The sequence below is a fragment of the Ascaphus truei genome, unplaced genomic scaffold (assembly GCF_040206685.1).
Source record: "Ascaphus truei isolate aAscTru1 unplaced genomic scaffold, aAscTru1.hap1 HAP1_SCAFFOLD_1395, whole genome shotgun sequence".
NCBI lineage: Eukaryota > Metazoa > Chordata > Amphibia > Anura > Ascaphidae > Ascaphus > Ascaphus truei.
The window spans coordinates 61738-83857 of record NW_027454275.1 but is presented as its reverse complement, the minus strand read 5'-3'; the positions used below and the strand labels follow the sequence as shown (position 1 = coordinate 83857).

Below are 22120 nucleotides of genomic sequence, written 5' to 3'. Positions count from 1 at the left end.
TAACCCGCTCTTCCTTCTCGTACCCCCCCCCCCCGCAGTGTACCCAGCACTTCCCTCCTTACATCCGCCCCCAGAAACCTGCGTATAGTCCCACGCTTCTATAACCCGCTCTTCCTTCTCGTACCCCCCCCCCCCGCAGTGTACCCAGCACTTCTCTCCTTACATCCGCCCCCAGAAACCTGCGTATAGTCCCACGCTTCCATAACCCGCTCTTCCTTCTCGTACCCCCCCCCCCCGCAGTGTACCCAGCACTTCTCTCCTTACATCCGCCCCCAGAAACCTGCGTATAGTCCCACGCGTCTATAACCCGCTCTTCCTTCTCGTACCCCCCCCCCCGCAGTGTACCCAGCACTTCTCTCCTTACATCCGCCCCCAGAAACCTGCGTATAGTCCCACGCTTCTATAACCCGCTCTTCCTTCCCGTACCCCCCCCCCCCCGCAGTGTACCCAGCACTTCTCTCCTTACATCCGCCCCCAGAAACCTGCGTATAGTCCCACGCTTCTATAACCCGCTCTTCCTTCTCGTACCCCCCCCCCCCGCAGTGTACCCAGCACTTCTCTCCTTACATCCGCCCCCAGAAACCTGCGTATAGTCCCACGCTTCTATAACCCGCTCTTCCTTCTCGTACCCCCCCCCCCGCAGTGTACCCAGCACTTCTCTCCTTACATCCGCCCCCAGAAACCTGCGTATAGTCCCACGCTTCTATAACCCGCTCTTCCTTCTCGTACCCCCCACCCCCCGCAGTGTACCAGCACTTCTCTCCTTACATCCGCCCCCAGAAACCTGCGTATAGTCCCACGCTTCCATAACCCGCTCTTCCTTCTCGTACCCCCCCCCCCCCGCAGTGTACCCAGCACTTCTCTCCTTACATCCGCCCCCAGAAACCTGCGTATAGTCCCACGCTTCTATAACCCGCTCTTCCTTCTCGTACCGATCCCCCCCCACGGCTGGGACCATTTCCCCTCATATCCGCCCCCTGCCTAAGATCCTTCAGGACTTGGGCTCTTTGTTTCTTTGAACACGTATGTAACGGTAACTTGTAACGTGTCCAACGCTCCGCGTACTATTTTCTTGGGAGCAGTGGATGTGTTATCCCCGTGTATAAGAATAAAACATGAAAGTAACACGGCCGCCGGGCCCCTTCCCTACTTTGTGACATCGCTCCCAAAGACCCCCATTAAAGAAGAAGTTCAGGATAAGACCGTTTCACTGATGAGACCCTTAGTAGTCTGCATGGAAAACAGCTCTGTGCTTCCTGCACGTGATCACGGCGGCGGCGGCCTCTTCCGCGCCCAGGTCAAGCGCAGTGCTCCAGCTGAAAACCCATGAAATAGTCCATGGCTGTCCAACAACAGGTCAGGTTTTCAGGATATCCCTCCTTCAGCACAGGGAGTGCAGTCGAAGACTGGGCAGGGATATCCTGAAAACCTGACCTGTTGGTGGCCCTTGAGGACTGGGGCTGGCTGCCCCTGAAGTAGTCAGTTAGCCAATATGTCATAGGACCCCAGGACTGCCGGACCCCACGACATGGTTCCTATGTCATGGGACACGAAGGGTTAAGGGGCCTGGCACTGAGCTCACCTATGTTAAGCATCCACTTGATGCTGGGAGGACCTGCACCATTATCCGCTTAATCGCCACATGGGCTGCAAAGCAACGTGCCAACCGCTAATAAACGGGGCGGGGCTCGGCACGCCGGTAGGTGCCGGTAACTCACCGAGGACGTCACGCGCCAGCATCTCATGCGCGTCACCTTGAAGCTGCCCTCCTTCATCTGCTCGCTGGGCAGCCTGACCTGGAAGTTGAGCTCGTTGTTGCCGGCGCTGACGATCACCTGGCAGCCCTTCTCCGGGAAGTCTGTGACGCAGGGCTCGAACTTCAGGTACCCGTAGTGCTTCAGTGTCTGCGCCAGCTGGATAAACTGCGGGGCGAGAGACCAGCAGCGTTCCTTATATACCCCTTGGTGGCTATCCTTTAACATTGAGCAAGGGTAGCCAGCCAAGAGAAACAGTGCCTGGGGCTCAGACCTGGTACCGGATTTTATTAACCAGGGCCCTATCTTTGTTCTGATCTTTTCTATGGAATAGTTCAGCTAAAGGGATTACAGAAACTTCCTCCCTAGAAATGATAGGAACAGGCACATAACATCATTTACATTTGCAGGGCTGACATGTTAACTCCACCACCACACAATACCAAGTATCTAAGCGGGCGGAGGAATTGCTGACACAGGCATAAATACAGGCATACGGTAATTATGTAAAAGACAGGACTTAGAATCACACACAGCTAGCCCAAATCCCATCATAAGCAATGCCGGCTTTCTAACTGGGGGAAGGATTGTCACAGGGAAGACAGAATACAGGCTGTGAAATACATTCTTACAGACCCGGGTTACATTTACACTTTCCCTGTTCTACCCCGGGTATTAGAGGCATTTGGCTGGATGAAATATTACTAGGACGGCCAAGTTACACATGTTTTTAGGGGTAAATAGCTGGGATTTCTTTTATTAGGTCCCCCAGCTACCCCTACTGTCACAGGCTGATACTAATCTGAGGTTTGTTTTAAACGCTGAGCAGGTTCCCCAGCTCTTAGAAAAGACGCCCCCCGTAGGATGGAAGGGAAGGAGAGGAGCATGGTTAAGGGCTTAAATAGAAGCCCACACCTTACATTTCTTTCCTAAATGATTTCCCACGTTGGAAGCTTTTTCCCCAGTTACCCAATGTCTCTCGGTGAGAAGACGGTCAGTCCTCAAAGTACCGGGAACATTGTTCCTTTTGTTATGTGCGCAATGTAAATAGGAAGTAATCATTAAACAGAAATAGAGGATTTCTCTTTATTATACATTATAACACTGCAATAAACCAACATTTTCTCATTGCTAAAGAAATGCAGCCACGAATACCTGATATTCCCACATTTTGTTTAGTGGAGCCCCTGCACCACCGGCAAAAAATCCTCTGGTTTAACCTGTTCCCTGCCAGAAGTGACTTTCGTGTCCATCTAATTGCCGGGAATTAAAATGTTTGAAAATGTAAACATCAAAACCTGCCTAAAAATTGAAATATCTCCCCAAAAGTCACTCCATTCCCAAAACTTTGCGAAATCTCCATTCCCATGTTGGGAACACCTTTATCTCTCGGGGCATTGCTTGGTTGCTGGGCTTTTGGCCCACGACTAATGACTCCCCGAGTCCTTGGCGGCAGCCCCGGGCACATACCTCTTTCTTGGACACCTTCTCCTGCAGGGACTTCAGCTGCCGGAGCTGCTCCTTGTTCACCTGGATCCACCCACGCTCAATATCCGAGACCGTCTGCAAAGAGACAAGTAGGACAGTCCATGCTACCCATAACAGCAACTAGTGTGAAGCCCCCACGTTATGAAGAGACCCCCTGAGTAACGTGGCTGGGTGGTATTCTGAGTGCACGTGTGTTCTCCCCTCCCCACCCCCCCCACACACCCTCACGGAACACAAGAGTTCCTCTTATTTGGCATATCTTTGGATCCCGGTGGGGGGGGGGGAGAACGGGGTCTCCCACGTGCCCCCCTCTTCCTACCAGAGTTAGGCCGCGCTTAAAGTTCTGGCGACGGCAACTCGACCGATGATATCACCGGCGAAAATTGTAATTATACTGCTGGCGACAAGACAAGTGACGTCACTAAAAAGGGGCGGGCCGCACATTTTGATTGGTTTAGAGGCACTATAAACGCAGCCGTACCTGGTAAGGCTCACTCTGTTGGTGAGCGATGTTTTAATGCGAAACAAGCATGGTGTTAGATGTTCCTTTACATGGCTCCGTCCTCTGAGGAAACGCACAGTGTGTGCCAGATTCCCAGAACCCTTTGCTCCTGCTTATGAAAGGACAGTGGCTGAGGGGGCGGCCTTACCTGTGCATATAACAGGTTCAGCCCCACTCTGTTCTCCATCACATCATCATCGTAGGAGGCGTCCCAGTAACTAGGAAACATCACAGCGATGGGAGAGGGTGAGATACCACGCACACGTTACTGTGTCACTGCTCACAGCGATGGGAGAGGGTGAGATACCACGCACACGTTGCTGTGTCACTGCTCACAGCGATGGGAGAGGGTGAGATACCACGCACACGTTACTGTGTCACTGCTCACAGCGATGGGAGAGGGTGAGATACCACGCACACGTTACTGTGTCACTGCTCACAGCGATGGGAGAGGGTGAGATACCACGCACACGTTACTGTGTCACTGCTCACAGCGATGGGAGAGGGTAAGATACCACGCACACGTTACTGTGTCACTGCTCACAGCGATGGGAGAGGGTGAGATACCACGCACACGTTGCTGTGTCACTGCTCACAGCGATGGGAGAGGGTGAGATACCACGCACACGTTGCTGTGTCACTGCTCACAACGATGGGAGAGGGTGAGACACCACGCACACACGTTACTGTGTCACTGCTCACAGCGATGGGAGAGGGTGAGATACCACGCACACGTTGCTGTGTCACTGCTCACAGCGATGGGAGTGGGTGAGATACCACGCACACGTTGCTGTGTCACTGCTCACAGCGATGGGAGAGGGTGAGATACCACGCACACGTTACTGTGTCACTGCTCACAGCGATGGGAGAGGGTGAGACACCACGCACACACGTTACTGTGTCACTGCTCACAGCGATGGGAGAGGGTGAGATACCACGCACACGTTACTGTGTCACTGCTCACAGCGATGGGAGAGGGTGAGATACCACGCACACACGTTACTGTGTCACTGCTCACAGCGATGGGAGAGGGTGAGATACCACGCACACGTTACTGTGTCACTGCTCACAGCGATGGGAGAGGGTGAGATACCACACACACGTTACTGTGTCACTGCTCACAGCGATGGGAGAGGGTGAGATACCACGCACACGTTACTGTGTCACTGCTCACAGCGATGGGAGAGGGTGAGATACCACGCACACACGTTACTGTGTCACTGCTCACAGCGATGGGAGAGGGTGAGATACCACGCACACGTTGCTGTGTCACTGCTCACAGCGATGGGAGAGGGTGAGATACCACGCACACGTTACTGTGTCACTGCTCACAGCGATGGGAGAGGGTGAGATACCACGCACACGTTACTGTGTCACTGCTCACAGCGATGGGAGAGGGTGAGATACCACGCACACGTTACTGTGTCACTGCTCACAGCGATGGGAGAGGGTGAGACACCACGCACACTTTACTGTGTCACTGCTCACAGCGATGGGAGAGGGTGAGATACCACGCACACGTTACTGTGTCACTGCTCACAGCGATGGGAGAGGGTGAGATACCACGCACACGTTGCTGTGTCACTGCTCACAGCGATGGGAGAGGGTGAGATACCACGCACACGTTACTGTGTCACTGCTCACAGCGATGGGAGAGGGTGAGATACCACGCACACGTTACTGTGTCACCGCTCACAGCGATGGGAGAGGGTGAGATACCACGCACACGTTGCTGTGTCACTGCTCACAGCGATGGGGGAGGGTGAGATACCACACACACGTTGCTGTGTCACTGCTCACAGCGATGGGAGAGGGTGAGATACCACGCACACGTTACTGTGTCACTGCTCACAGCGATGGGAGAGGGTGAGATACCACGCACACGTTACTGTGTCACTGCTCACAGCGATGGGAGAGGGTGAGATACCACGCACACGTTACTGTGTCACTGCTCACAGCGATGGGAGAGGGTGAGATACCACGCACACGTTACTGTGTCACTGCTCACAGCGATGGGAGAGGGTGAGATACCACGCACACGTTGCTGTGTCACTGCTCACAGCGATGGGAGAGGGTGAGATACCACGCACACACGTTACTGTGTCACTGCTCACAGCGATGGGAGAGGGTGAGATACCACGCACACGTTACTGTGTCACTGCTCACAGCGATGGGAGAGGGTGAGATACCACGCACACGTTGCTGTGTCACTGCTCACAGCGATGGGAGAGGGTGAGATACCACGCACACGTTACTGTGTCACTGCTCACAGCGATGGGAGAGGGTGAGATACCACGCACACACGTTACTGTGTCACTGCTCACAGCGATGGGAGAGGGTGAGATACCACGCACACGTTACTGTGTCACTGCTCACAGCGATGGGAGAGGGTGAGACACCACGCACACACGTTACTGTGTCACTGCTCACAGCGATGGGAGAGGGTGAGATACCACGCACACACGTTACTGTGTCACTGCTCACAGCGATGGGAGAGGGTGAGATACCACGCACACGTTACTGTGTCACTGCTCACAGCGATGGGAGAGGGTGAGATACCACGCACACGTTACTGTGTCACTGCTCACAGCGATGGGAGAGGGTGAGATACCACGCACACGTTGCTGTGTCACTGCTCACAGCGATGGGAGAGGGTGAGATACCACGCACACGTTGCTGTGTCACTGCTCACAGCGATGGGAGAGGGTGAGATACCACGCACACGTTGCTGTGTCACTGCTCACAGCGATGGGAGAGGGTGAGATACCACGCACACGTTACTGTGTCACTGCTCACAGCGATGGGAGAGGGTGAGATACCACGCACACGTTACTGTGTCACTGCTCACAGCGATGGGAGAGGGTGAGATACCACGCACACGTTACTGTGTCACTGCTCACAGCGATGGGAGAGGGTGAGATACCACACACACGTTACTGTGTCACTGCTCACAGCGATGGGAGAGGGTGAGATACCACGCACACGTTACTGTGTCACTGCTCACAGCGATGGGAGAGGGTGAGATACCACGCACACGTTACTGTGTCACTGCTCACAGCGATGGGAGAGGGAGAGATACCACGCACACGTTGCTGTGTCACTGCTCACAGCGATGGGAGAGGGTGAGATACCACGCACACGTTGCTGTGTCACTGCTCACAGCGATGGGAGAGGGCGAGATACCACGCACACGTTACTGTGTCACTGCTCACAGCGATGGGAGAGGGTGAGATACCACGCACACGTTACTGTGTCACTGCTCACAGCGATGGGAGAGGGTGAGATACCACGCACACGTTACTGTGTCACTGCTCACAGCGATGGGAGAGGGTGAGATACCACGCACACGTTGCTGTGTCACTGCTCACAGCGATGGGAGAGGGTGAGATACCACGCACACGTTACTGTGTCACTGCTCACAGCGATGGGAGAGGGTGAGATACCACGCACACGTTACTGTGTCACTGCTCACAGCGATGGGAGAGGGTGAGATACCACGCACACGTTACTGTGTCACTGCTCACAGCGATGGGAGAGGGTGAGATACCACGCACACGTTACTGTGTCACTGCTCACAGCGATGGGAGAGGGTGAGATACCACGCACACGTTACTGTGTCACTGCTCACAGCGATGGGAGTGGGTGAGATACCACGCACACGTTACTGTGTCACTGCTCACAGCGATGGGAGAGGGTGAGATACCACGCACACGTTACTGTGTCACTGCTCACAGCGATGGGAGAGGGTGAGATACCACGCACACGTTACTGTGTCACTGCTCACAGCGATGGGAGAGGGCGAGATACCACGCACACACGTTACTGTGTCACTGCTCACAGCGATGGGAGAGGGTGAGATACCACGCACACGTTACTGTGTCACTGCTCACAGCGATGGGAGAGGGTGAGATACCACGCACACGTTACTGTGTCACTGCTCACAGCGATGGGAGAGGGTGAGATACCACGCACACGTTACTGTGTCACTGCTCACAGCGATGGGAGAGGGTGAGATACCACGCACACGTTGCTGTGTCACTGCTCACAGCGATGGGAGAGGGTGAGATACCACGCACACGTTACTGTGTCACTGCTCACAGCGATGGGAGAGGGTGAGATACCACGCACACGTTACTGTGTCACTGCTCACAGCGATGGGAGAGGGTGAGATACCACGCACACGTTGCTGTGTCACTGCTCACAGCGATGGGAGAGGGTGAGATACCACGCACACACGTTACTGTGTCACTGCTCACAGCGATGGGAGAGGGTGAGATACCACGCACACGTTACTGTGTCACTGCTCACAGCGATGGGAGTGGGTGAGATACCACGCACACGTTACTGTGTCACTGCTCACAGCGATGGGAGAGGGTGAGATACCACGCACACGTTACTGTGTCACTGCTCACAGCGATGGGAGAGGGTGAGATACCACGCACACGTTGCTGTGTCACTGCTCACAGCGATGGGAGAGGGTGAGATACCACGCACACGTTACTGTGTCACTGCTCACAGCGATGGGAGAGGGTGAGATACCACGCACACGTTACTGTGTCACTGCTCACAGCGATGGGAGAGGGTGAGATACCACGCACACGTTACTGTGTCACTGCTCACAGCGATGGGAGTGGGTGAGACACCACGCACACGTTACTGTGTCACTGCTCACAACGATGGGAGAGGGTGAGATACCACGCACACGTTACTGTGTCACTGCTCACAACGATGGGAGAGGGTGAGATACCACGCACACGTTACTGTGTCACTGCTCACAGCGATGGGAGAGGGTGAGATACCACACACACGTTGCTGTGTCACTGCTCACAGCGATGGGAGAGGGTGAGATACCACGCACACGTTACTGTGTCACTGCTCACAGCGATGGGAGAGGGTGAGATACCACGCACACGTTACTGTGTCACTGCTCACAGCGATGGGAGAGGGTGAGATACCACGCACACGTTACTGTGTCACTGCTCACAGCGATGGGAGTGGGTGAGATACCACGCACACGTTACTGTGTCACTGCTCACAGCGATGGGAGAGGGTGAGATACCACGCACACGTTACTGTGTCACTGCTCACAGCGATGGGAGAGGGTGAGATACCACACACACGTTACTGTGTCACTGCTCACAACGATGGGAGAGGGTGAGATACCACGCACACGTTGCTGTGTCACTGCTCACAGCGATGGGAGAGGGTGAGATACCACGCACACGTTACTGTGTCACTGCTCACAGCGATGGGAGAGGGTGAGATACCACGCACACGTTACTGTGTCACTGCTCACAGCGATGGGAGAGGGCGAGATACCACGCACACGTTACTGTGTCACTGCTCACAGCGATGGGAGAGGGTGAGATACCACGCACACGTTACTGTGTCACTGCTCACAGCGATGGGAGAGGGTGAGATACCACGCACACGTTGCTGTGTCACTGCTCACAGCGATGGGAGAGGGTGAGATACCACGCACACGTTACTGTGTCACCGCTCACAGCGATGGGAGAGGGTGAGATACCACGCACACACGTTGCTGTGTCACTGCTCACAGCGATGGGAGAGGGTGAGATACCACGCACACGTTACTGTGTCACTGCTCACAGCGATGGGAGAGGGTGAGATACCACGCACACGTTACTGTGTCACTGCTCACAGCGATGGGAGAGGGTGAGACACCACGCACAAGTTACTGTGTCACTGCTCACAGCGATGGGAGAGGGTGAGATACCACGCACACGTTACTGTGTCACTGCTCACAGCGATGGGAGAGGGTGAGATACCACGCACACGTTGCTGTGTCACCGCTCACAGCGATGGGAGAGGGTGAGATACCACGCACACGTTACTGTGTCACTGCTCACAGCGATGGGAGAGGGTGAGATACCACGCACACGTTACTGTGTCACTGCTCACAGCGATGGGAGAGGGTGAGATACCACGCACACGTTGCTGTGTCACTGCTCACAGCGATGGGAGAGGGTGAGATACCACGCACACGTTACTGTGTCACTGCTCACAGCGATGGGAGTGGGTGAGATACCACGCACACGTTACTGTGTCACTGCTCACAGCGATGGGAGAGGGTGAGATACCACGCACACGTTACTGTGTCACTGCTCACAGCGATGGGAGAGGGTGAGATACCACGCACACGTTGCTGTGTCACTGCTCACAGCGATGGGAGAGGGTGAGATACCACGCACACGTTACTGTGTCACTGCTCACAGCGATGGGAGTGGGTGAGATACCACGCACACGTTACTGTGTCACTGCTCACAGCGATGGGAGAGGGTGAGATACCACGCACACGTTGCTGTGTCACTGCTCACAGCGATGGGAGAGGGTGAGATACCACGCACACGTTACTGTGTCACTGCTCACAGCGATGGGAGTGGGTGAGATACCACGCACACGTTACTGTGTCACTGCTCACAGCGATGGGAGAGGGTGAGATACCACGCACACGTTGCTGTGTCACTGCTCACAGCGATGGGAGAGGGTGAGATACCACGCACACGTTACTGTGTCACTGCTCACAGCGATGGGAGAGGGTGAGATACCACGCACACGTTACTGTGTCACTGCTCACAGCGATTGGAGTGGGTGAGATACCACGCACACGTTACTGTGTCACTGCTCACAGCGATGGGAGAGGGTGAGATACCACGCACACGTTACTGTGTCACTGCTCACAGCGATGGGAGAGGGTGAGACACCACGCACACGTTACTGTGTCACTGCTCACAGCGATGGGAGAGGGTGAGATACCACGCACACGTTGCTGTGTCACTGCTCACAGCGATGGGAGAGGGTGAGATACCACGCACACGTTACTGTGTCACTGCTCACAGCGATGGGAGAGGGTGAGATACCACGCACACGTTACTGTGTCACTGCTCACAGCGATGGGAGAGGGTGAGATACCACGCACACGTTACTGTGTCACCGCTCACAGCGATGGGAGAGGGTGAGATACCACGCACACGTTACTGTGTCACTGCTCACAGCGATGGGAGTGGGTGAGATACCACGCACACGTTACTGTGTCACTGCTCACAGCGATGGGAGAGGGTGAGATACCACGCACACGTTACTGTGTCACTGCTCACAGCGATGGGAGTGGGTGAGATACCACGCACACGTTACTGTGTCACTGCTCACAGCGATGGGAGAGGGTGAGATACCACGCACACGTTACTGTGTCACTGCTCACAGCGATGGGAGAGGGTGAGATACCACGCACACGTTACTGTGTCACTGCTCACAGCGATGGGAGAGGGTGAGATACCACGCACACGTTACTGTGTCACTGCTCACAGCGATGGGAGAGGGTGAGATACCACGCACACGTTACTGTGTCACTGCTCACAGCGATGGGAGAGGGTGAGATACCACGCACACACGTTACTGTGTCACTGCTCACAGCGATGGGAGAGGGTGAGATACCACGCACACGTTGCTGTGTCACTGCTCACAGCGATGGGAGAGGGTGAGATACCACGCACACGTTACTGTGTCACTGCTCACAGCGATGGGAGAGGGTGAGATACCACGCACACGTTACAGTGTCACTGCTCACAGCGATGGGAGTGGGTGAGATACCACGCACACGTTACTGTGTCACTGCTCACAGCGATGGGAGAGGGTGAGATACCACGCACACGTTACTGTGTCACTGCTCACAGCGATGGGAGAGGGTGAGATACCACGCACACGTTGCTGTGTCACAGCTCACAGCGATGGGAGAGGGTGAGATACCACGCACACGTTACTGTGTCACTGCTCACAGCGATGGGAGAGGGTGAGATACCACGCACACGTTACTGTGTCACTGCTCACAGCGATGGGAGAGGGTGAGATACCACGCACACGTTACTGTGTCACTGCTCACAGCGATGGGAGAGGGTGAGATACCACGCACACGTTGCTGTGTCACTGCTCACAGCGATGGGAGAGGATGAGATACCACGCACACGTTACTGTGTCACTGCTCACAGCGATGGGAGAGGGTGAGATACCACGCACACGTTACTGTGTCACTGCTCACAGCGATGGGAGAGGGTGAGATACCACGCACACGTTACTGTGTCACTGCTCACAGCGATGGGAGAGGGTGAGATACCACGCACACGTTACTGTGTCACTGCTCACAGCGATGGGAGAGGCTGAGATATCACGCACACGTTACTGTGTCACTGCTCACAGCGATGGGAGAGGGCGAGATACCACGCACACACGTTACTGTGTCACTGCTCACAGCGATGGGAGAGGGTGAGATACCACGCACACGTTACTGTGTCACTGCTCACAGCGATGGGAGAGGGTGAGATACCACGCACACGTTACTGTGTCACTGCTCACAGCGATGGGAGAGGGTGAGATACCACGCACACGTTACTGTGTCACTGCTCACAGCGATGGGAGAGGGTGAGATACCACGCACACGTTACTGTGTCACTGCTCACAGCGATGGGAGAGGGTGAGATACCACGCACACGTTACTGTGTCACTGCTCACAGCGATGGGAGAGGGTGAGATACCACGCACACGTTACTGTGTCACTGCTCACAGCGATGGGAGAGGGTGAGATACCACGCACACGTTACTGTGTCACTGCTCACAGCGATGGGAGAGGGCGAGATACCACGCACACGTTACTGTGTCACTGCTCACAGCGATGGGAGAGGGTGAGATACCACGCACACGTTACTGTGTCACTGCTCACAGCGATGGGAGAGGGAGAGATACCACGCACACTTTACTGTGTCACTGCTCACAGCGATGGGAGAGGGTGAGATACCACGCACACGTTACTGTGTCACTGCTCACAGCGATGGGAGAGGGTGAGATACCACGCACACACGTTACTGTGTCACTGCTCACAGCGATGGGAGAGGGTGAGATACCACGCACACACGTTACTGTGTCACTGCTCACAGCGATGGGAGAGGGTGAGATACCACGCACACGTTACTGTGTCACTGCTCACAGCGATGGGAGAGGGTGAGATACCACGCACACACGTTACTGTGTCACTGCTCACAGCGATGGGAGAGGGTGAGATACCACGCACACGTTACTGTGTCACTGCTCACAGCGATGGGAGAGGGTGAGATACCACGCACACGTTACTGTGTCACTGCTCACAGCGATGGGAGAGGGTGAGATACCACGCACACGTTGCTGTGTCACTGCTCACAGCGATGGGAGAGGGTGAGATACCACGCACACGTTACTGTGTCACTGCTCACAGCGATGGGAGAGGGTGAGATACCACGCACACGTTACTGTGTCACTGCTCACAGCGATGGGAGAGGGTGAGATACCACGCACACGTTACTGTGTCACTGCTCACAGCGATGGGGGAGGGTGAGATACCACGCACACGTTACTGTGTCACTGCTCACAGCGATGGGAGAGGGTGAGATACCACGCACACGTTGCTGTGTCACTGCTCACAGCGATGGGGGAGGGTGAGATACCACGCACACGTTGCTGTGTCACCGCTCACAGCGATGGAAGAGGGTGAGATACCACGCACACGTTATTGTGTCACTGCTCACAACGATGGGAGAGGGTGAGACACCACGCACACGTTACTGTGTCACTGCTCACAGCGATGGGAGAGGGTGAGATACCACGCACACGTTACTGTGTCACTGCTCACAGCGATGGGAGAGGGTGAGATACCACGCACACGTTACTGTGTCACTGCTCACAGCGATGGGAGAGGGTGAGATACCACACACACGTTGCTGTGTCACTGCTCACAGCGATGGGAGAGGGTGAGATACCACGCACACGTTACTGTGTCACTGGTCACAGCGATGGGAGAGGGTGAGATACCACGCACACGTTACTGTGTCACTGCTCACAGCGATGGGAGAGGGTGAGATACCACGCACACGTTACTGTGTCACTGCTCACAGCGATGGGAGAGGGTGAGATACCACGCACACGTTACTGTGTCACTGCTCACAGCGATGGGAGAGGGTGAGATACCACGCACACGTTACTGTGTCACTGCTCACAGCGATGGGAGAGGCTGAGATACCACGCACACGTTGCTGTGTCACTGCTCACAGCGATGGGAGTGGGTGAGATACCACGCACACGTTACTGTGTCACTGCTCACAGCGATGGGAGAGGGTGAGATACCACGCACACGTTACTGTGTCACTGCTCACAGCGATGGGAGAGGGTGAGATACCACGCACACACGTTGCTGTGTCACTGCTCACAGCGATGGGAGAGGGTGAGATACCACGCACACGTTACTGTGTCACTGCTCACAGCGATGGGAGAGGGTGAGATACCACGCACACGTTACTGTGTCACTGCTCACAGCGATGGGAGAGGGAGAAATACCACGCACACGTTACTGTGTCACTGCTCACAGCGATGGGAGAGGGTGAGATACCACGCACACGTTACTGTGTCACTGCTCACAGCGATGGGAGAGGGTGAGATACCACGCACACGTTACTGTGTCACTGCTCATAGCGATGGGAGAGGGTGAGATACCACGCACACGTTGCTGTGTCACTGCTCACAGCGATGGGAGAGGGTGAGATACCACGCACACGTTACTGTGTCACTGCTCACAGCGATGGGAGAGGGTGAGATACCACACACACGTTACTGTGTCACTGCTCACAGCGATGGGAGTGGGTGAGATACCACGCACACGTTACTGTGTCACCGCTCACAGCGATGGGAGAGGGTGAGATACCACGCACACGTTGCTGTGTCACCGCTCACAGCGATGGGAGAGGGTGAGATACCACGCACACGTTACTGTGTCACTGCTCACAGCGATGGGAGAGGGTGAGATACCACGCACACGTTACTGTGTCACTGCTCACAGCGATGGGAGAGGGTGAGATACCACGCACACGTTACTGTGTCACTGCTCACAGCGATGGGAGAGGGTGAGATACCACGCACACGTTACTGTGTCACTGCTCACAGCGATGGGAGAGGGTGAGATACCACGCACACGTTGCTGTGTCACTGCTCACAGCGATGGGAGTGGGTGAGATACCACGCACACGTTACTGTGTCACCGCTCACAGCGATGGGAGAGGGTGAGATACCACGCACACGTTGCTGTGTCACCGCTCACAGCGATGGGAGAGGGTGAGATACCACGCACACGTTACTGTGTCACTGCTCACAGCGATGGGAGAGGGTGAGATACCACGCACACGTTACTGTGTCACTGCTCACAGCGATGGGAGAGGGTGAGATACCACGCACACGTTACTGTGTCACTGCTCACAGCGATGGGAGAGGGTGAGATACCACGCACACGTTGCTGTGTCACTGCTCACAGCGATGGGAGAGGGTGAGATACCACGCACACGTTACTGTGTCACTGCTCACAGCGATGGGAGAGGGTGAGATACCACGCACACGTTACTGTGTCACTGCTCACAGCGATGGGAGAGGGTGAGACACCACGCACACGTTGCTGTGTCACTGCTCACAGCGATGGGAGAGGGTGAGATACCACGCACACGTTGCTGTGTCACTGCTCACAGCGATGGGAGAGGGTGAGATACCACGCACACGTTACTGTGTCACTGCTCACAGCGATGGGAGAGGGTGAGATACCACGCACACGTTGCTGTGTCACTGCTCACAGCGATGGGAGAGGGTGAGATACCACGCACACGTTACTGTGTCACTGCTCACAGCGATGGGAGAGGGTGAGATACCACGCACACGTTACTGTGTCACTGCTCACAGCGATGGGAGAGGGTGAGATACCACGCACACGTTACTGTGTCACTGCTCACAGCGATGGGAGAGGGTGAGATACCACGCACACGTTACTGTGTCACTGCTCACAGCGATGGGAGAGGGTGAGATACCACGCACACACGTTACTGTGTCACTGCTCACAGCGATGGGAGAGGGTGAGATACCACGCACACGTTACTGTGTCACTGCTCACAGCGATGGGAGAGGGTGAGATACCACGCACACGTTACTGTGTCACTGCTCACAGCGATGGGAGAGGGTGAGATACCACGCACACGTTACTGTGTCACTGCTCACAGCGATGGGAGTGGGTGAGATACCACGCACACGTTACTGTGTCACTGCTCACAGCGATGGGAGAGGGCGAGATACCACGCACACGTTACTGTGTCACTGCTCACAGCGATGGGAGAGGGTGAGATACCACGCACACGTTACTGTGTCACTGCTCACAGCGATGGGAGAGGGTGAGATACCACGCACACGTTACTGTGTCACTGCTCACAGCGATGGGAGAGGGAGAGACACCACGCACACGTTACTGTGTCACTGCTCACAGCGATGGGAGAGGGTGAGATACCACGCACACTTTACTGTGTCACTGCTCACAGCGATGGGAGTGGGTGAGATACCACGCACACGTTGCTGTGTCACTGCTCACAGCGATGGGAGAGGGTGAGATACCACGCACACGTTACTGTGTCACTGCTCACAGCGATGGGAGAGGGTGAGATACCACGCACACGTTACTGTGTCACTGCTCACAGCGATGGGAGAGGGTGAGATACCACGCACACGTTACTGTGTCACTGCTCACAGCGATGGGAGAGGGTGAGACACCACGCACACACGTTACTGTGTCACTGCTCACAGCGATGGGAGAGGGTGAGATACCACGCACACGTTACTGTGTCACTGCTCACAGCGATGGGAGAGGGTGAGATACCACGCACACGTTACTGTGTCACTGCTCACAGCGATGGGAGAGGGTGAGATACCACGCACACGTTACTGTGTCACTGCTCACAGCGATGGGAGAGGGTGAGATACCACGCACACGTTACTGTGTCACTGCTCACAGCGATGGGAGTGGGTGAGATACCACGCACACGTTACTGTGTCACTGCTCACAGCGATGGGAGAGGGTGAGATACCACGCACACGTTACTGTGTCACTGCTCACAGCGATGGGAGAGGGTGAGATACCACGCACACGTTGCTGTGTCACTGCTCACAGCGATGGGAGAGGGTGAGATACCACGCACACGTTGCTGTGTCACTGCTCACAGCGATGGGAGAGGGTGAGATACCACGCACACGTTGCTGTGTCACTGCTCACAGCGATGGGAGAGGGTGAGATACCACGCACACGTTACTGTGTCACCGCTCACAGCGATGGGAGAGGGTGAGATACCACGCACACGTTACTGTGTCACTGCTCACAGCGATGGGAGAGGGTGAGATACCACGCACACGTTACTGTGTCACTGCTCACAGCGATGGGAGAGGGTGAGATACCACACACACGTTACTGTGTCACTGCTCACAGCGATGGGAGAGGGTGAGATACCACGCACACGTTACTGTGTCACTGCTCACAGCGATGGGAGAGGGTGAGATACCACGCACACGTTACTGTGTCACTGCTCACAGCGATGGGAGAGGGTGAGACACCACGCACACACGTTACTGTGTCACTGCTCACAGCGATGGGAGAGGGTGAGATACCACGCACACGTTGCTGTGTCACTGCTCACAGCGATGGGAGAGGGTGAGATACCACGCACACGTTACTGTGTCACTGCTCACAGCGATGGGAGAGGGTGAGATACCACGCACACGTTACTGTGTCACTGCTCACAGCAATGGGAGAGGGTGAGATACCACGCACACGTTACTGTGTCACTGCTCACAGCGATGGGAGTGGGTGAGATACCACGCACACTTTACTGTGTCACTGCTCACAGCGATGGGAGAGGGTGAGATACCACGCACACTTTACTGTGTCACTGCTCACAGCGATGGGAGAGGGTGAGATACCACGCACACGTTACTGTGTCACTGCTCACAGCAATGGGAGAGGGTGAGATACCACGCACACGTTACTGTGTCACTGCTCACAGCGATGGGAGAGGGTGAGATACCACGCACACGTTACTGTGTCACTGCTCACAGCGATGGGAGAGGGTGAGATACCACGCACACGTTACTGTGTCACTGCTCACAGCGATGGGAGAGGGTGAGACACCACGCACACGTTACTGTGTCACTGCTCACAGCGATGGGAGAGGGTGAGATACCACGCACACACGTTACTGTGTCACTGCTCACAGCGATGGGAGTGGGTGAGATACCACGCACACGTTACTGTGTCACTGCTCACAGCGATGGGAGAGGGTGAGATACCACGCACACGTTGCTGTGTCACTGCTCACAGCGATGGGAGAGGGTGAGATACCACGCACACGTTGCTGTGTCACTGCTCACAGCGATGGGAGAGGGTGAGATACCACGCACACGTTACTGTGTCACTGCTCACAGCGATGGGAGAGGGTGAGATACCACGCACACGTTACTGTGTCACTGCTCACAGCAATGGGAGAGGGTGAGATACCACGCACACGTTACTGTGTCACTGCTCACAGCGATGGGAGTGGGTGAGATACCACGCACACGTTACTGTGTCACTGCTCACAGCGATGGGAGAGGGTGAGATACCACGCACACGTTACTGTGTCACTGCTCACAGCGATGGGGGAGGGTGAGATACCACGCACACGTTACTGTGTCACTGCTCACAGCGATGGGAGAGGGTGAGATACCACGCACACTTTACTGTGTCACTGCTCACAGCGATGGGAGTGGGTGAGATACCACGCACACGTTACTGTGTCACTGCTCACAGCGATGGGAGAGGGTGAGATACCACGCACACTTTACTGTGTCACTGCTCACAGCGATGGGAGAGGGAGAGATACCACGCACACGTTGCTGTGTCACTGCTCACAGCGATGGGAGAGGGTGAGATACCACGCACACGTTGCTGTGTCACTGCTCACAGCGATGGGAGAGGGTGAGATACCACACACACGTTACTGTGTCACTGCTCACAGCGATGGGAGAGGGTGAGATACCACGCACACGTTGCTGTGTCACTGCTCACAGCGATGGGAGAGGGTGAGATACCACGCACACGTTACTGTGTCACTGCTCACAGCGATGGGAGAGGGTGAGATACCACGCACACGTTACTGTGTCACTGCTCACAGCGATGGGAGAGGGTGAGATACCACGCACACGTTACTGTGTCACTGCTCACAGCGATGGGAGAGGCTGAGATATCACGCACACGTTACTGTGTCACTGCTCACAGCGATGGGAGAGGGCGAGATACCACACACACGTTGCTGTGTCACTGCTCACAGCGATGGGAGAGGGTGAGATACCACGCACACGTTACTGTGTCACCGCTCACAGCGATGGGAGAGGGTGAGATACCACGCACACGTTACTGTGTCACTGCTCACAGCGATGGGAGAGGGTGAGATACCACGCACACGTTACTGTGTCACTGCTCACAGCGATGGGAGAGGGAGAGATACCACGCACACGTTACTGTGTCACCGCTCACAGCGATGGGAGAGGGTGAGATACCACGCACACGTTACTGTGTCACCGCTCACAGCGATGGGAGTGGGTGAGATACCACGCACACGTTACTGTGTCACTGCTCACAGCGATGGGAGAGGGTGAGATACCACGCACACGTTACTGTGTCACTGCTCACAGCGATGGGAGAGGGAGAGATACCACGCACACGTTACTGTGTCACTGCTCACAGCGATGGGAGAGGGTGAGATACCACGCACACGTTGCTGTGTCACTGCTCACAGCGATGGGAGAGGGTGAGATACCACGCACACGTTACTGTGTCACTGCTCACAGCGATGGGAGAGGGTGAGATACCACGCACACGTTACTGTGTCACTGCTCACAGCGATGGGAGAGGGTGAGATACCACGCACACGTTACTGTGTCACTGCTCACAGCGATGGGAGAGGGTGAGATACCACACACACGTTACTGTGTCACTGCTCACAGCGATGGGAGAGGGTGAGATACCACGCACACGTTACTGTGTCACTGCTCACAGCGATGGGAGAGGGTGAGATACCACGCACACGTTACTGTGTCACTGCTCACAGCGATGGGAGAGGGTGAGATACCACGCACACGTTACTGTGTCACTGCTCACAGCGATGGGAGAGGGTGAGATACCACGCACACGTTACTGTGTCACTGCTCACAGCGATGGGAGAGGGTGAGATACCACGCACACGTTACTGTGTCACTGCTCACAGCGATGGGAGAGGGTGAGATACCACGCACACGTTACTGTGTCACTGCTCACAGCGATGGGAGAGGGTGAGATACCACGCACACGTTACTGTGTCACTGCTCACAGCGATGGGAGAGGGTGAGATACCACGCACACGTTACTGTGTCACTGCTCACAGCGATGGGAGAGGGTGAGATACCACGCACACGTTACTGTGTCACTGCTCACAGCGATGTGAGAGGGTGAGATATCACGCATATGTTACTGTGTCACTGCTCACAGCGATGGGAGAGGGTGAGATACCACGCACACGTTACTGTGTCACTGCTCACAGCGATGGGAGAGGGTGAGATACCACGCACACGTTACTGTGTCACTGCTCACAGCGATGGGAGAGGGTGAGATACCACGCACACGTTACTGTGTCACTGCTCACAGCGATGGGAGAGGGTGAGATACCACGCACACGTTACTGTGTCACTGCTCACAGCGATGGGAGAGGGTGAGATACCACGCACAGTGACCAGTCACCCACACGTTACTGTGTCACTGCTCACAGCTCATTCATTCAAGCACAAGGAGGGACGTGTTCCTTTAACCCAGGGGTGGGAAACACCAGTCCTCCAGGGCCAACAACAGGTCAGGTTTTCAGGATATCCCTGCTTCAGCACAGGTGATGCAGTCTTCGATTGAGCCACCTGTGCTGAAGCAGGGACACCCGGAATTGCAGGCATGTTGGTGGCCCTTGAGGACTGGAGTTGCCCACCCCTGGGTTAACCCTTCACTGGCAGAGGGGCGAGAAACACATTGCAATACATTACAGGCCCCTCTGCTAGTGAGGGGGTAAAACAGTGCTGTGTTGTGTTGACGGTCACCGTGCTCAACACACGCATGTCCCGTGCTCAGCACACCCGTGTCCCGTGCTCAGCACACCCGTGTCCCGTGCTCAGCACACGCGTGTCCTGTGCTCACCTCTTGCGCAGGACGATTTTGTACTCGTGGTTCTGCAGACTGGTAACAGACACGTAGGGAAGCTCAAACTCCTGCAGCTTCCTCACAACTGCGGGGACACGGAGAGGAGAGCTCAGGGGGGAGCGACCCGGCCACGCAGGGAGAGGTCAGGGGGGAGCGACCCGCCCACGCAGCAAGGTCGGGGGGGAGCGACCAGGCCACGCAGGGAGGTCAGGGGGGAGCGACCCGGCCACGCAGCGAGGTCAGGGGGTGGAGCGACCCGGCCACGCAGGGAGAGGTCAGGGGGGGAGCGACCAGGCCACGCAGTGAGAGGTCAGGGGGGAGCGACCCAGCCACGCAGCAAGGTCAGGGGGGAGCGACCCAGCCACGCAGCAAGGTCAGGGGGGAGCGACCCGGCCACGCAGCGAGGTCAGGGGGGAGCGACCCGGCCACGCAGCGAGGTCAGAGGGGGAGCGACCCAGCCACGCAAGGGAGAGGAGAGGTCAGGGGGGAGTGACCTAGCCACGCAGGGAGGTCAGGGGGGGAGCGACACGGCCACGCAGCGAGGTCAGGGGGTGGAGCGACCCAGCCACGCAGGGAGAGGTCAGGGGGGGAGCGACCAGGCCACGCAGTGAGAGGTCAGGGGGGAGCGACCCAGCCACGCAGCAAGGTCAGGGGGGAGCGACCCGGCCACGCAGCGAGGTCAGGGGGGAGCGACCCGGCCACGCAGCGAGGTCAGGGGGGGAGCGACCCAGCCACGCAAGGGAGAGGAGAGGTCAGGGGGGAGTGACCTAGCCACGCAGGGAGGTCAGGGGGGGAGCGACCCGGCCACGCAGCGAGGTCAGGGGGGGAGCGACCAGGCCACGCACGGAGAGGAGAGTGTGAAGAAAATGGGGGTAATCAGCGCATTAATAAAGGCAGTGTGCTCAGCTGGTTACCCCTATTTCGTATTGGGGATCAAGGGGTTAAATTTATATGCTGTTCCCATGTACCGTTCTCCCCTCTATGCATTGTTGTCCCCTTTTTGCAGGCTAGTCACTATCTGCAGTGCTGAATAACAGGAGCTGTTCCATTAAGACTGCTAATTTAGGAACGGAGTGAGCCAGCACCCTGATTTTTGGTGTGCAGCCTCAGTGTAACCCCCCAAGAACACACATATTAAAAATATAACTTTGTCATAAGGGAAACATATATTTTTTATAAAGTGTCTTTCTGTTGCGGTTTTAAAATGTACCGGCAGGATGCTATTTTTTCTGCCTGCCTTTGTACTGCATTAAGGAGCAAATGTTATGCATACATGAGCCCCCTGTT

At 55.8% G+C, this 22120-nt stretch overlaps 1 protein-coding gene across 1 annotated transcript in view; it reads right to left on the bottom strand.

Moving 5' to 3' along the window:
- Positions 1-1616: 1616 nt before the first annotated feature.
- Positions 1617-22120, bottom strand: part of SNX17 (sorting nexin 17) — a 61623-nt gene continuing 41119 nt past the window's right edge. The window contains exons 7-10 of the mRNA XM_075581539.1: positions 20831-20918; positions 3893-3962; positions 3225-3317; positions 1617-1922 (exon numbers count right to left, since the gene is read on the bottom strand). Coding sequence (XP_075437654.1) covers positions 1632-1922; positions 3225-3317; positions 3893-3962; positions 20831-20918 — 542 coding nt within the window. The 3' untranslated portion in view covers positions 1617-1631. The remainder of the gene's footprint in view (positions 1923-3224; positions 3318-3892; positions 3963-20830; positions 20919-22120) is intronic.